Source organism: Pteropus vampyrus, unplaced genomic scaffold (assembly GCF_000151845.1).
Source record: "Pteropus vampyrus isolate Shadow unplaced genomic scaffold, Pvam_2.0 Scaffold294, whole genome shotgun sequence".
Classification (NCBI taxonomy): Eukaryota; Metazoa; Chordata; class Mammalia; order Chiroptera; family Pteropodidae; genus Pteropus; species Pteropus vampyrus.
In genome coordinates, this window is record NW_011889075.1 from 2,498,178 (window position 1) to 2,515,172 (window position 16,995).

A 16,995-nucleotide genomic window follows, 5' to 3' on the forward strand; every position below is an offset into this window, starting at 1 on the left:
ACCCTTTGGTCCAAATGTACTTATGGTTTGGCCCTAGCCCATCGTTGGTGAGAACTTATCACTCTCTGAGGATGTGGCAAAACTGACCAGGCCTCCAAGCTGGGCATTTAGAATGAAACCCGAAGCCAAGAACTGATTCAGTTTTCAATTTACTGCCCTTTGCCCCCAGTAATCACTTCTTTCAAGATGACCAATTAATCAGGCCTGTGGAGCTGGACTGTACACAGATCCTCAACTTGGTTTTCTCACTTTCTGGCATAAGAGCTTCAGTGGAAATTGTCCTACAGCGTGGCTCTGTTTTTCTTGGAGGTCTGAGGCCATGAAAATGCCCAATCTTGCTTTTGGCTCTGGAGATTTCGGAAGTAGTGACCTTGGGCCCCTGAAGATTTTCACTCAATCTGCAGAAGTCAGAGACTTCTTGAAATAGAATTATTGGTAGGGGAATAACAGTAATAATAACTTTAGTTTTAGAACTTTATATTTGAGATAACACTTTTACATATTTCATTTGGTTATCATTACAACTCTATGATGTAAATTGAATTTCCTAATTTTATAGATGAGGAAATGAAAGCTCTGAGAGTTGAATGAACTCTGATAAATGTCAGAACCAGGTTTGAACCAAGGTTGGTTTGTCTTCCAGGCCAGTGATACTTTTCCTGTGTCACACTCCCTGAGGTTGAAGCAAGAACCATTTTTTTCCCTTTATCAATTAAAGCGATTAAACTAGTCACTACACCAAACACAAACATATGAAACATTCAGCTTTAAATCTAACATTAGATTAGAAAAGCAGCCCTTACAGTATGACTATTAAATGAATAAAACAGTAATTTCTTCATTTGTTCCAGAGGCCACATGGTAGAATGAAAGGGCACAACACCATTATGTGAGTCAGAAGTCCTGGCATCTACTGTCTGAACCTGTATTTTCTCTTTTATAAAATAGAATCAGTAACACCTACTATTTTCTATTGTAGGCCTGTTCATGAATGCGAAAGCATTTTGAAAACCATATTATTATGTTTTAAAATTCTGAAGCTCTTTCACCCCAATTATACTTACTTTATCAGCTTAGATTCTTTTCAAGGTGTTAAGAGAAAGAATACATCACCATTTGTTCATGAATACTTTTAACAGCCGAATACATTTGCATGAGTAGATCTGGAAAGAGAGAGATTTGGAGGAATATAAATTTTCTTGTGATGCAATGAGATTAGCTGTTGTCATGTTAAGGAATAGGTAAACATGTGAGCTATTTGGAATCCAGAATGCACACCTAGGTCTCTAGTGAGGTGCCACTGAGTGAGGGAAATGTGTAGGACTGAGCCCTAGACCTCCCATCTCCATACTGGTGCTCTGGTTGGCAGTTTCTTTGCTCTGAGACTGAGAACACAACCCCTTATTGATACAGCCATTTAGCTATGTTGTTAGAAGCTGAAAAAAATGAATTTTGGCCTCCACAATAAATTTTCAAGTAAAACAAAAATAACAGAAGGAGCTAGTCAGTTTATAAAAGAGAAAATTAAAACATTTGGACAGTCAACACGAATAACCCTGCAAACTTGATAGGTAGCCAAGAAACTCAAATTGAGAACAGGTACAAATGAACAGGACAAACAAACAGAGACTTATGGACACGGACAATAGACTAGTGGTTACCAGAGGAAAGGGGGAAGGTAGATGGGGTGAAGGGGTCAAATTTGTGGTGACAGAAACCTAACTATGGAAGGTGAACACGCAGTGTAAATGTATGTATGCCTTACCGTTAAAGTGTACAGCTGAAACTTGACTGGATTTCATTAGCCAATGTCACCATCAAACAAACAAACAAAACAAACAAACAAATAAGAAAACAGGTACACTTTGTACTAATCCACTTGGAGAACATTTTATCAAAACATTCAAGGTGAGTGTCACAAAGGGTAAGGGGAAACATGCTGGTAGGTTTCAAAGTTTTTTTGCAAAGATATTTGGCAGTCTATGTGGGGAGCTTTACAGTTATTAATGACTTTAATTCCAATTACAAGATGCTTTCTTATGGAAATAATGTAGTCACAGATTGCACAAATATTTATCTTTGAGGAATTTATGGTGTTAAAATTTATGGTGTTAAATATTTACCTTTGAGGAATTTATGGTGTTATAATTGCAAAGTATTAGAAACATGTTCAACAGTAGGGGAATAGTTAATTATCCAACAACTGTATGGTGGAAAATCACCATTTAAATTTGTGTTTTTAAAGAATATTTAAATGGTAAAAATATTAGTGAGGATAAAAGTAGGACACAAATCTGTTTTTATACACACATAATATATAGAACTATGTATCTCAAGCTAATATTAGTCATCTTTAGACAAAAGGATTTTTTTCCTTTATATTTTCTGTATTTTCCAAAATTTCTGTCATTATGAATGTAATGCATTCTATAATCAGAAAAACATTTGAAAAAATTCAGGGGTAGAGAGTGTCTTCATTAAATGAAGACCTTTTAAAATGTAAAATAAAATTTTAAGTAGTGTTACAAATAAGAGTTACAGTACCATTTCAGCAAGTAAATGAGTAAATCAGGCAGAGTGCCAAGAGGTTATTGATATAAGGGAAAAAAAATCAAACCACTATAAGTGTATTCACATTTTTCTGGTAGTTATAAAGAACCCACTAATTTTCTAAAATAGTAGGTACTGAGTTAGAGATTTCTAAAGGTGTTTAATTTGTACCATCTGTTTTTCTGTTTGTTTGTTTTACATAAAGCCTATATTGTATAAGTGAAGAAACCTTAAACTTTCAGATAGGAAGATAAATTTGTAAATATTACTTGAAGTTTTGATATTTCTGGAAAAGATTTAATAGTTGTTAGGAATGAGAACCAGATTGGTTTACTTTAAAGAGTGCACTTTTTTGATCAGCATTCTGAATTTAACAGGACTGTTCAGATGGATCATTTCACTTTTACTTAAATTTAAATATTTATGATGAGACCGATGTCAGAGAATATATAACATTTTAAATATGCTTGTGAAACATTGAACTGCATTTTATTTTACAGTGTAGCTCTCGCAATATACTACCACATCAAGAACAGGTATGTGTATGATTAATTTTGTGCTAAAACCTTCACATGTTATCTCCTATTATGTTTTTCCTGTTTTTGTTTTTTTTTTCCTATTTTGCTCTGGTTGCTTTGGCCTTCACATTTTTATAGAATTTCTAAAGTTAATATAATTTACCAAAACTTCCCAGATAAGTGCCGAACTGCTTCCTAATCAGAGGAAATCAGATGAGTATTTGTTTTTTGAAACCAGCAAAACAAAACAGAACTCAATAATGTTCAGCATCCTCTTTACTCTTTATTTTCTGTATAATTTGTTTAAACATTCTATCTTTTATAAAATATTATTTAAAAAATTTACCATGTGCAACTTTCACATGAAAAAATGTTTATAGTTTCAATTTAGTAGAGCAAATTTTTGGTGTAAATTTAGATATAAACTATATTAATGTAGTAGAAACTCTCTCTGATTTGAGTCTGAAGATAGTTCAGTTAATTTAAAAAATCAGTTAAAACGGAATCATAGAAAAATAATTAAAAAGGTTTACTGTTAACATTTTATTTCAACATAAAATATATAAAAGTACATTCATTTGCCAGTTTTTTTTATGCAGGTTCAGTCAAGACTTTGGAGCATGGGGCATTGGTTAGAGTACCAGTGTCTTTCTTTTAAAAGCCACACCTATAAATTATCCTTTCCATAATGGGTTGTCTTTTTGTTTTTGTTTTTGTTTTTTAATCAGTATTGAGAAAACTTAAGGCACTTGCAAAAACAATCTGAGCATAGAATCTTTTAGGTTTTGATGACTCCTAAGCTACAATGAACCTTTTTTTTAGTGATTCCCTTTTATTGAGTCTTTCCAAAGCATCCTTTCTTCATTTTCAAAAGAACAAAACCATTCTCATTGCAGTCTAATTTCATTGAGTAATGTGACATTTACATATGTTTATGAATCTAATAACAAGTAAATTTGAATATCTAATTGGCTTTATTAAGCAATTCTTGAATCCAAGAATTGAGCAGCATCCTCTCTAGCTACTAGAAGGGTGCTCCAGGGGTTGTACAAAATGGAAAGTTTTATAGACAGAAAGAGGGTTGAGAGTAGGAAGTTAAAAGAATGGATTATTTCAGGCAAGGACATTTTTCCTAAAAGGAAGGCAGAAGGTCTTATCTGGCAGATTACCTCACTAGCGCTGACCAGGAAATTCCAGACCTTTTGGTTTAAAATTCCACTCCTGGGCAAATCTGAAACTGCAATTAGGTTTAACACTGATGTGACCCATTTCTGGGAACAAGCATGGCCACCTCATGGTGTGAATGGATCTCTAGGTAAGATCTGTTTTACAAAGCGACAAGGGAGAGTTGTGATAAGTTGGAGGTTAGATGATCGAGCTTTTACTGAAGTCTTATGGGAAAACACAAATATCTAGCTGTGGACACCTGGAAAGGTATTCTCTGTAGCGACCTTTTTCCATACTGTAAATGTGACTCATGATTCTTTATGGTGCTTGAGAATTTTTGGATTTAAAAATGTACAAAATGCAGGCTATTGGACCTTTGAACCTTGACCAGAATAACATCAAAGTACAGGTTTTGTCTTGCTACTTATTTCTGTGATAGTAGTTCAAACTTTTTTAAACATTTAAGTCTTAAATAACAATGCAATGCCATTAATGGAACTCAGATGTGTTCTCAAACCAACCAGTTTTGCATTTCCCCATGGTTTTAGCCATAGGGAATGATACTTGGTGCCCTTTCCCCTTCACAGGTGTGGAGAATGGGTTGCTAGCAATCCCATTAGAAATATTCCTTTGTTTTGAAAGTGTCCTCCTTGGCCTGGCCACAGAACTGATCAGCATATTTTAGTCTCTGATTGTGGCTTGATTAACATTTTAATCCTCTTGCCTCCTCCCTACATTAATTTTTTAGGGACTTTCATTCATCAGGAAAATTGAACAGGGCTGAACAGTCCAAAGAAATGGGGTGCTGGGCCAGGCTTTGTCTCTCACACAGCACCTTGACTATTTTGCAGAGGCAGTTAGTGAGATGAGGGGTTGGCTGATTCTTCATTGCCAGGTCATTGCAAGTGTCACCAAGTGCACCAGAAGGAGCTGTCTTTATATTTTCAGACCCTGCTATCAGGTCCTCTCTGGTTGAACCTGTCTTTTACTTGGGTTTATCTAAATCTTTGCTGCCTATGTTCTTGCAGGTAAGTAAAAATGAGCACAGATATGAATGCCCAAAGCTTTAAAAACAATTCCTTTTGTGCAAACATAGTAATGTGAATTGAGCTGCTCTGTTAAGATTTTTCTTTCCCTTTTATTTTTATGTAGACAGTAAATTCATAGAGCAGAAATTGTATTTATCCAATTGGTATTTGTTAGGGACAGGTCTGTAGTCTTCTGATATTCACAAGCCTACTTGACATTGGAAGTACAGACTATGGAAACGGTAAACTGTTACCCAAAGCTGTGGTTTCCAAATTTGGTTTTTAAAGAAAAATTTTAAGGCAAAACTCAAATGACATAAAAGTAGAGCTGTCGCTGGGGAAGTCCCTGCAGAGCCCCTGCTGAGACGCTATGATTACAGGAAAAGCCACCAGGTAACAGGCCGGGTGAAAATATTAATGAAGTGTGTTAAGTTACATGTTGTGAAAACTTCCAGATTAATCTCTACGATACATTGAATGTTCATTTTTACCCTCAGACTTTTTCTTGTTAATCACAACATACTAATAGTTTAAGCAAATCTGTTAGCCTTTGCTCAGAAACAAGATGTTAAAAAAATTAGATTTGGTTTATTTGAAACTCAGAAAATGAAAATCTGTATTTTCACTTAATTTATAACCTTTATTTCATAGACTATTCAAAAATTATCTAATACTGTACCCAAGTAAAGCAGTATTATTCATGAATAACTCGTACCATCTCTTACATTTAACACTGCCTTCTCTTTTTTGAAATAACAGTTGAATCAAAATATATTTTTGTTTTATTTTGAATGACAAACATTCTTGCAGAAAGTAAATTCCATTTTCTGTTATTTTTTTCCACCAGGGACCCAGATGGAAGGATGCTCTTAGATATTTTTGATGAAAACCTTCACCCTCTTTCGGTAATCTCCTCCTTGTGTTTCATGATATTGTTTAATTCTTTCTCTTTTGCTCTTTTTGGGTTGCCTGTCATCTGAAAATATTTTCTTCACCAGAAATCCGAAGTGCCACCAGATTATGACAAACACAACCCAGAGCAGAAGCAGATTTACCGGTTTGTTCGGACACTGTTCAGTGCTGCTCAACTGACTGCTGAATGTGCCATTGTCACCCTGGTGAGTGCCCTCAGGATGACCGCAGCCATCCTCTGTTGAATGGAGTGGTGTAAGCAGGGACTTTCATCAGGGAGCTTAGGGACACTACAGCTTCTCCTTCTAGGTGTTCTTTTTGGAGAATAGAGTGTAGGTCTCCCAAAGAGGGTGTGAAGTCTGTTCCACAGTCCCCTCCTAACGTCAGTTGTACAATCACATTCAAAGCCAATAAATATTGAAACGTTATTAAATGCAAGTAAGTAAATATTGGGATAAAGGTGGATAAGGACCAAGGCAACCTCCTCTCTATGAAAGTATAGCTTTCCTGTTGTTATTTTCCTACAAAAGTTTTAATAACATTTATAAGATATGATGAACACATACATCCTACATGAATACCTATATAGGAAGGAGTGGCATATATTGCTACTTTCTCTTTTGATTTTGTGCAAATAATGTGTCTATAAGATATTCAGAGATAGCACGGAGGTTATCTGCACTTTAAGACTCAAGTAATAGATAAAAATCTGTAACCTTACTTAGATTCTTAAAACTTTAGGAACTGTTTAGGTCAAATGTCATTTGGTCTGTAGATTTGACTGAAATTTTACATGATGTGCAACTCATAAGAAGTTCACTTTGCCTCTGAATGAGCTGTCCTGTAGGGGATCAGAAAGCCATTTCATGGAGCTTCTGAGAAGAGGTTATATTAATGTCTAATAGAAAGTGTATGGACCACCTGAGGGGAACCCTTTGTATCTTTGCCACACTAAGAGCTCTGTTCCCCAGCTAATGCAACAGTGAACCTATTTGTTTATTCATTCATTGATTCATCCATTTGTTTGTTCATTCCTTTTCTTGTTGAACCTCTCCCTAATGGCTAAAACAGACATTCAGCAAGTAAATCACCAGTCAATTGGGATGATTATAGGTTCTTACATTGCAATTGAGAAGTATATTTATTGCTCAGGTTTGTTCCCCACAAAGGATTTCAGTTTCAACGCAAAAGGGTTGAAATTTTTATGTAGGGAAATTGCAATGAAGAGAAAAGAAGGGTAAGAAAATCAGATGAAAACATGGATGAAATTAGTACTAAAATTCATGCCATGAAGAAAGATTTCTTTTGAAGCTACGGCAGATGGATTGTGATGGGGATTTTTTTACCTTTAATTTCTAAGAAAATTATGACTGGACTGTGACCTGGTAGTGCCACATTGCCTAGATTTGTTAGAGAGGAGATAAGGTTTTAATCCCTGCAGCTTCCCACGTTTCTGCAGAGATGTTAAGAGGTCATCTGAAGTGCATGCCCCTGTCTCCAAGGGTGACGGGGTGAATCAGTAACTCATGTCTTTGGAGTCCTATAGGACTAATGCATATTTGTCAGTCATTGTCACTACTGAAATTACTGCAGGACAGGGCAAATCCACCCAAGTGGGGATTCAAGTCCTGTACCGAGAGTTGGTGAGGATCCTGACTGCACCCAGGAAAAAATTCAAGTGCATGCCAGAGTTAGAGTCAGAGGAATGTTTATTAGAGAAATAATAACACTCCGCAGACTGCGTGGTCCCCTCTCAGAGGCAGAGAATGAGAGGGACTGAGAGGGGCCCTGAGTGTTTGGGGAATTCAGTGTATATGTCTTTCTTAGTTCCTATGAATTACAGTTTGAAGACTTTGTTTACTTGTTTTCCTTCGATAGTACGGGTGTGTAGCATGAAAGACATGGGCATGCAATGTTAAAAGCATGCTAGTAACCCCCAGTCTTTGTTCTATAGGTTCCCTGCCATTTGGCTGCAGGGAATGAATGACTGGCTTTATGTTGTGTAGAGTATGACTTAAAGACTCTGTTTTCCCTTCACAGTATGGGTAAATAGTTTGTTAGTAAACCTAGCAAAAATCTTCCTTTGTTCTGTAGGTTCCTGTGGTCTGACAGCACATTGTGGGCTCTGATACAGCTTAGTTTAACATCTAGTTCTCATGCCTCTTCCCTATATCAAAATGTTCACCTGTCACATTAGATAAACTTGTGGTCTAGCAGATTAGCTTGTATCAGAATCTTGTTGGTTCCAACCTAAAGATGAGCAGCTGTGGGGTCCCATGAATGAATCAGTCTCAGCATTGCAGACTGATTCTCTGACAGCTGCTGCTTGCGGTGGCTGAGGGTCAGCTTGCACACCTATAACAGCAGTCCCCAACCTTTTTGGCACCAGGGACCAGTGCTCCTATGAGAATCTAATGCCTGATGATCTGGGGTCGATCTGAGGTGGTGATGCTAGCACTGGGAAGTGGCTGCAGATACAGGTGAAACTTTGCTCACTGGCCCATCACTTACCTCCTGCTGTGCAGCCTGGTTCCTAATGGGCCACAGACTGATACTGGTCTGCGGCCTGGGGTTGGGGACCCCTGCATGTAAAGAGAAGGCAGACAAAATGCATCCTCTGAGCGAGATTATGTATGATAACTCCCTTTTTCTTGCCTCTCCTGGAGTTAGAAGCAGCCATTCAGAACAGGTCCTGTCTAGAGTTGACAGAGATGTATTAATCTCTGCTTTATTCCTGTGCGTTCTCTTGGCATCTTGGCATGCTGCCCTGGGGGAGTCTGTGGGGGAGGGGAGTGGGAAGGACAGCAGTTATCTCTGGCTCTGCTGCCCACAAGGGAATAAGACTGCAGCCAGCCTGTGCAAGAGAACATACAAGACCTTCAGACAGCCAGGACCTAGTTAACCCAAAGCATGTATTTCACAGCCCAATTAAGTTCATTTTAAAAGAGTAACAATAACTTTATTTCACTAATTATATTTCTTGAGCTTTGCAGGATATGCTGAAGCTTTCCTATTGATAACTGATACATGAGGAAATTAAAAGTGAGGGTAATTGAATTGTACTGTGCTGAGTTCTAAGTTTTCACATGAGAGCGCTTTGTCACATTCCCAGCACCAGCTGTGGGAAGCTGGATGGAGTTGGGTGGAAGGCCATAGCATTTAATTGCCCATCCATCTGGCCCATTGTTTCAAGAGTTACTTGAGCTGGGTTATCCTTGGAGCCATGAACAGGCACCTGATTTAGTCCCATTTGGTACTCGAATGACAAAATATGTAGTGCACTACCTGTCTAAGCCAGTTTTGATTATTATAAGAATGAGAAACCCACACAAAGAGCCCAAAGCTGGAGATTTATTGGAAGGTCCAGAGTCGCATATCTCCCTTGTCCTTCAGGGGGAGCTTCTGGTCAAACATGCCAGGGAAGTAGCTATCTCAACCCTGACTCTACATCGCTTTTTCATTTAAGGCCCAACACCGGCTAATTCAGTCTCGTGTGTTTAGTTCAGATTTTGCAGAGGGGATGAATTTTGATTGGCTCCATCAGTGATGCGCTCAGTTCCTTTGGGGTGAGACATCCACTCTTAGAATAATCACTTGTGACTCAGAGGTAACAGGAGTAGGGGGCCTGGGACTTTGCCCTGAGCCACTATTTTTCTCACTCTGTAGGCTCCTCTGCTCAAAACCTCCAGTAGTTCCCCATCTTCCTCAGAGAAAGACACAAAGAAAAAGGAAAGCCCTTATGTGACCCATTGGGCCCCAGCAGGATCAAGCCTCCTTTTCTGCTCAACTCAGTTGTCATCACCTCTCACTCTGGTCATCACTGTGCTCAAACTACTCTGGGCCACAGACACAGAGCTGCCTCAGGACTTTGGCACTCGACACCTCTGCCTGGAATCCTCTTTCCCTGCCCTCCTCCAAGTGTTTGCACAGAGGAAATGTCAGTGGGGCCGTCATATTTTGGATTGTAACCTCCCTCTTCATTCCCTCTCATCATTTCCTGCTTTGTTTTTCTCCATAGCACTTATCATCAATTAACATTGTTTTACTCATTTATTTTATTTTGTCTGTAATATAAGCTCTACAATTAATGGTTTTCTATCTTCTTGTCTTTTATTTCTTTACTGCAATATGACCAGCATCTAGAACACATCCCAGTACATAATTAATGCTCAATAAATATTTATTAAATGACAAAGTAAGCATAGTAATTACTACCTACTGGCTGAAGTAAATAAAAACGGTATTGATATACCTCATACTTTGTCTGAAACACAGGGAGCATACAGTAGCTACTTGCCATAGTCTTCCTCTTCTCCAGTAGTAGTTTTATAACTTTAAACTCATAAGCTGTTTCACTGCTTACATTATTAAGACGAACTTTCTGAAGGGAGGGTGGCAAAGTCTTTAGCTGTAGGGGCATCACTCAGCCAGGCCCCTGATTGAGTGTTGCTGACAAGGTTGATTCTATCTGGAGAGCTGCGGTGATGGATGGTGGGAGGGAGAAAAGAATTTAGTAACTGATGGAGAAGAGTCAGGCATAAAGTAAAGGGGAATCGAGAAGAAGTGGTGGTGGCAAAGTGAGAACTTACCAGACAAGAGTAGATGCGTTACCTTTTTATTAATTTTTTTATTTTTTATAACTTTATTGAGATATAGTTCACATACCGTGAAGTCTACCCACTTAGCATGAACATTTCAGTGCTTTTTAGTATATGGTGCAACCATCACCACAACTTAATTTCAGAATATTTTCATCACCCCATAAAGGAGCTCCTTACTTTTTAGCAGTCACTCTTCATTCCCAACTCCCACTCCAGGCTCAGGTAACCACTAATCTGATTTTTCTCTATGGATTTGCCTGTTCTAGACATTTCATATAAACGGATTCATATAATATGTGGTCTTTTGTGACTATATTCCTTTCACTGACCATAATGTTTTCCAAGTTCATCCGCATTGTAACATGTATAGCATTTCATTCTTTTTTATTGCCAAGTAATAGTTCATTGTATGGATATACTACATTTTGTTTATTGTTTGATGAACATTTGAGTTGTTTCTACTTTTTAGCTATTACAAATAATGCTGCTGTGAACTTTTGTGTACACATTTTTGAGTGTGCATGTGTTTTCATTTCTCTTGGCATATATATCTAGGAGTGGAATTGCTGGGTCAGATGGTAGCTCTTCGTTTTAACTTTTTGAGGAACAGCCTGACTGTTTTCCAGTGTGGCTGCACCATTTTACATTCCCACTGCCATTGTTTTGAGGGCTCCACTTTCTCCATATCATATCCTTGTCAATAGTTGTTACTGTCTTTCTGATTTTAGCCATTCTAGTGAGTGTAAAGTGATAACTCATTGTGATATCTCATTGTAGTTTTGACTTGCATTACTCTAAAGATTAATGATGTCGAGCATCTTTTCATGTGTTTATTTGGCATTTGTATATCTTCTTTGAAGAAACGTCTGTTCCGATTCTTTGCCTATTTTTAGATTGAGTTCTTTTTATTATTGAATTCTCTATGAGTTATGTGTTCTGGATATAAGTCCCTTGTCACATACAACTCACAAGTATTTTCTTCTATTCTCTGTGTGTCATTTCACTTTCTTAATAGTGAAATTTGCAACATAGCTTTTCATTTTTATGAAGCCCAGTTTATATATTATTTTGTCACTTGTGCTTTAGTGTTGTATCTAAGAAACCATTGCATAACCTACAGTCATGTGATTTACTACTACATTTTCTTCAGGAGTTAAGTAATTTTAGCTCTTACATTTAGGTGTACTGTCGTGAGCTATTTTTATGAGATAGGGGTCCAAATTCATACTTTTGCATGTGGATATATGGTTGTTCTAGCACCATTTCTTGAAGAGACTGTCTTTTCTTCTTTGAATTGTCTTGTCACCTTTGTCAAAAATTAATGGACCATAAATGTGAAAGTTTATTTCTGCACTTCCAGTTTTGTTCTGTTCATCTATATATATCACTATGTCAATACCACAGTCTTAACTACCATAGCTTTGTAGTTGAAATCAGAAAGTACGATTCTTTCAACTTTGTTCTTTTCTTTCAAGATTATTTGGCTACTCTGTGACCTTTGCATTTTTCTGTGAATTTTAAAATCAGCTTGTCAGTTTCTGCAAAACAAAGAAACAAAATCAGCTGGGATTTTGATGATAGCGGTTGCACTGAATCTGTAGATCAATTTGGGGAGTATTATAGTCATAACAATACTAAGTCTTCCATCCGCGAACATGGATGTCTTTCCATTTATTTATTTTTCAATTTCTTTCAACAGTTTTTATAGTTTTCTTTGTACAAGCCTTACACATTTTTTGTTAAATTTATTTCAAAATATTTAATTCTACTTAGTGCTGTTGTAAGTGGAATTGTTTTCTTAATTTTATTTTCAGATTTTTCATTACTACTGTATAGGAATACAAATTGTTTTTTGTCAGATTGATCTTGTATCCTTCCATATTGCTCAACCCATTTTAGTTCTAATAGTGTAGTCGTTCTTTGCTAGATAACTTAGAATTTTATATATATAAGATCATGTTATCTGCAAATAGATAGTTTTACTTCTTCCTTTTCTATCTGGATGCCTTTTTATTTCTTTTCCTGGCCTAATTGCCTTAGCTAGAACCTCTAAGCATGGTGTTAAATATAAGTGGTGAGAGTGCTTTGTCTTGTTCTTGATCTTAGGGGAAAAGCTTTCAATCTTTCTCCATTTAATATGGTGTTAGCTGTGGGTTTTTCATAGATGCCCTTTGTCAAATTGAGGGCATTCCCTCTGTTCTTAATTTGTGGGGTATTTTTTTTATCTTGAAAGAATATTAGATTCTGTCAGATCCTTTTTCTGCATCTATTGTGATTGATCTTAGGTTTTTGTCCTTTATTCTACTGATATGTTAAATCAACCTTGCACTCCCAGGATAAATTATCCCACTTAGTCATGGTATATAATTATTTTTATATGTTGTGGGACTTTGTTTGCCAGTATTTTGTTAAGGATTTTTACACCTATATTTGTAAAAGGATATTGTTCTTTGGTTTTCTTTTGATATCTTTGATTTTGGAATCAGCGTAATGCTGGCCTCATAGAATGAATTGGAAAGTGTTTCTTCCACTTTTTTTTCCTGAAGAGTTTGAGAAGGATTGGTGTTAGATCTTGTTTAACCCCTGAAGCCATCTTGGCCAGGATTTTTCTTTATTGGAAGTTTTTACAATACCAAGACAGTCTCTTTGCTTTTTATAGGTCTTTTCCAATTATCAAGTTGTTCTTGTGTCATTTTGTATGTTTTGAGGAATTGTCCATTTCATGTAACTTTTTGGCATATAGGTATTCATAATATTCCTTTATAATTCTTTGTATTTCTGTAAAGTCTTTTGTAATGCCCTCTTTTGTTTCTGATTCTACTGATTTGAGTCTAATCTCTTTTTTCTTGGTTGGTCTAGATAAATGTCAATTTTATTGGTCTTTCTACAGACCAGCTTTTAGTTTATTGATTTTCTCTGCTTTTCTGTTTTCTTTATTTATTTCCACTCTACTGTGTTAATTCCTTTCTCCTGCTTGCTTTGGATTTAGTTTGCTCTTCATTTTCTTCTAGTTGTTTAAGGTGGAAGGTTAGGTAATTGATTCGAGAGCCTCCTTTTTTTAATACAGGAATTAATAGTAATAAATTTCCCTCTAAGCTTTAGCTGCATTGCATAAGTTTAAGCAGTTTTCATTTTCATAAATTTTTTTAAATAAACTTTTTAAAAATTAAATTTATTGGGATAATATTGGTTAATAACATTACATAAATTTCCGGTGTACGACTTTAGAATACAACATCTGTATACGCCATTATATGTTCACCACTCAAAATCTAGTCTCCTTCCATCACCATACATTTTATTTTAGATTTGCAGAAAAATTGTGAAGATATTACAGTTCCCATATACCTCACACCCAGTTTATTATTAACATCTATAATATAATGTTATGATATAACATCTATAGTGTTGTTATTAACATCTTATATTCCTTTGATATAGTTGTTACAATTAATGAACTGATAATGATACATTATTATTAACTAAAGTTCGTAATTTATTCAGATTTCCTTAGTTTTTACCCGTTGTCCCATTTATTTTTCAGGATCCCATCCAGGATACCACATTATATTTAGTTATCATCTCCTTAGGCTCCTCTTGGCTGTGAAAGTTTCCCAGACTTTCCTTGGTTTTGATGATCTAGACAGTTTTGAGGACTACTGGTCATAAATTTTGTAGACTGTCCCTCAGTTAGGATTTGTCTGCTGTTTTTCTCACAATTAGACTAGGATTGTGCGTCTTAGAGAAGGAAACTACAGAGGTAAAGTTCCATTTTCATTATATCTTATCAAAGGTACATACTGTCAACATGATTTATCACTATTGACAGTAACCTTGATCACCTGGCCGAAGTCGTGTTTGTCAGGTTTATCCACTGTAAAGTTACTCTTTTTTTCCACTTTCTGTGCTACACTCTTTAGAAAGAAGTGACTCGTGCAGCCCAATCAGATCAGGAATACCAATCATGGCCAGCTGTGTTGAGTCCCAGCTTGAGTGGCTTTGGCAAGGTCCAGTTATTGCTGCCACTCAGCCCCTGGATTGCAGCCTAAAAGATTGCAGAACCTGGTACTCTGATGATGAAGTGTGACCTGTAGAATCTATCGATCTGACCCCTTTTGGGTCACTTTAATAGTTTCTAAGGAGCTCTCAGAGCTGTTATTCAAATAGCATCTATTTAGTGGTAAGTCTAAATATCTCTTTCGTGTTCTCCACCAGTTGCTAGGAAGTAAGAATCAGTGGTGAAATCACCAGTTGGCTAAACTGTGTGATAGAGAATCTAAGATTAATGACCTAGTGTTACTCTTTAAAATCAGATTGGAATAATTTCAGCATCATTGGGATTTTGGTTACATACATCCTTAATTCCATTAGTTTGCATTTTACTCCTCCCCCATGCCTTTGAACAGTTTTGTTATGTGCAGTCAACTAGACGCGCTGTGTAACTCTGTAATTGCTCACTAGCTTGTATTTTATATAGACTCCTTAGGATGGTCCTTCTTATGAACCTAAATCTGAAAATTTAATTGAGCAGGTGTGTCCTGTTACAGTGATCTAGGGATATTGTTTAGAAGAATCAATCATATGTTATTTCACTTGGCAGAGAATTAAAATACTCAGGTGGGAGTTTACTAAAGAAATTGCAGCTGACCCATAGCTTTACTGGCAGATTCTGCTTTATTAATGCTGTTAAGTGGAGCTTGTTATGAATGCCTTATCTTTCAACATAACAACTGCCTTTCCTTGGTAATGGAGTGTGTTATAATACCTAATTTCTTTAGTTAGCCTTAATGGGCTATCAGACATGGTGGATGCTTGTTTTTTTTTTTTTTTCCAAACATCATCTAGCATAGTTATTAATATCTATCAACTAAAGCGTAAAGTAAGGAAAAAGAAAATTGAGTAGCCACCTTTTTGCACCAAGCTAGTGAGAATCTGTTTCAGTGGGGCTCTTGGAGAGATCCGCATAGCTCGTATATATAAAGGAATAAATTCTTAGGGATCTGGGTGAAGATTGCTTCAAAACCTCCTTTTTCTATTTCTTTAAAAATCTGGAGGCTTAGTTAATTCCAGCCTCAATTTCTGCTCTTAGTACATTTTTATTATACATTTTCTGACTCTTTCCTTGGTGGAGAATGAGAAGAGTTAATCATTATTAGCCTTTGTAAAATATTCAGTCTGGGGTCCCAAGTACAGTGTCCAGCTGAAATTCCACATGGCCTGGCTTGGATCTTTGCCTGAAGAATTATGATTTCACACAATTAAAAATCATGATCAAAAACATTAGCCATCATACTCAATGGGGAAAGGCTAGAAGCATTTTCCTTAAGATCAGGAACAAGGCAAGGAAGCCCACTTTCACCACTCCTGGTCAACATTGTATTGGAAGTCTTAGCCATGGCAGAAAGACAAGAAGGAGAAATAAAGGATATCCAAATTGGAAAGGAAGAAGTAAAATTCTTGTTATTTGAAGATGTCATAATACTATATATAGAGAACCCTAAAGATTCCATCAAAAAACTGTTAGAACTGATCAATGAATTCAGTAAAGCAGCAGGATACAAAATTAATATTCAGAAGTCAGTGGCATTTTTATATACCATTGATGAACTTTTGGAAATGGAAATTAAGAAAACAATCCCATTTATAATTGTATCGAAAACAATAAAATACCTGGCAATAAAATTAACCAAGGAGGTAAGAGACCTGTTCTCAGAAAATTATAAGTCATTGAGAAAAAAAATTGAAGAAGATACAAATAAATGCTAGCATATACCATGCTCATGGGTAGGAAGAATCAACATCCTTAAAATGCCCATACTACGCAAAGCAATCTGTAGATTTAATGCAATTTGTATCAGAATACCAATGGCATTTTCAGAGAGCTAGAACAGATAAATCTAAAATTTATATGGAATCATAAAAGACACCAAATAGCCATGGCAATCTTGAGAAAGGAGAACAAAGATGGAGGTATCACATTGCCTGATATCAAACTATACTACAAGGCTATAGTCATTAAAATATCATGGTACTGGCATAAAAACAGATACATTGATCAATGGAATGGAATAGAGAGCCCAGAAATAAATGCACACCTGTATGCTCACTTAATATATGACAAAGTAGACAAGAATATACAATGTGGTGAAGACAGTTTCTGCAATAAATGATATTGGGAACACTGGACAGATACATGCAAAAAAAAAGAAACTGGACCAC

At 36.4% G+C, this 16,995-nt stretch overlaps 1 protein-coding gene across 2 annotated transcripts in view; it reads left to right on the top strand.

The window, feature by feature from the left end:
- CCNY (cyclin Y) overlaps positions 1-16,995 on the top strand; it is a 204,824-nt gene that overhangs the window by 164,062 nt on the left and 23,767 nt on the right. For both annotated transcript variants that reach the window (XM_011376347.2, XM_011376348.2), the window contains 3 exons: positions 3,051-3,086; positions 6,111-6,168; positions 6,262-6,381. In XM_011376347.2, the coding sequence (XP_011374649.1) occupies positions 3,051-3,086; positions 6,111-6,168; positions 6,262-6,381 (214 nt within the window). The remainder of the gene's footprint in view (positions 1-3,050; positions 3,087-6,110; positions 6,169-6,261; positions 6,382-16,995) is intronic.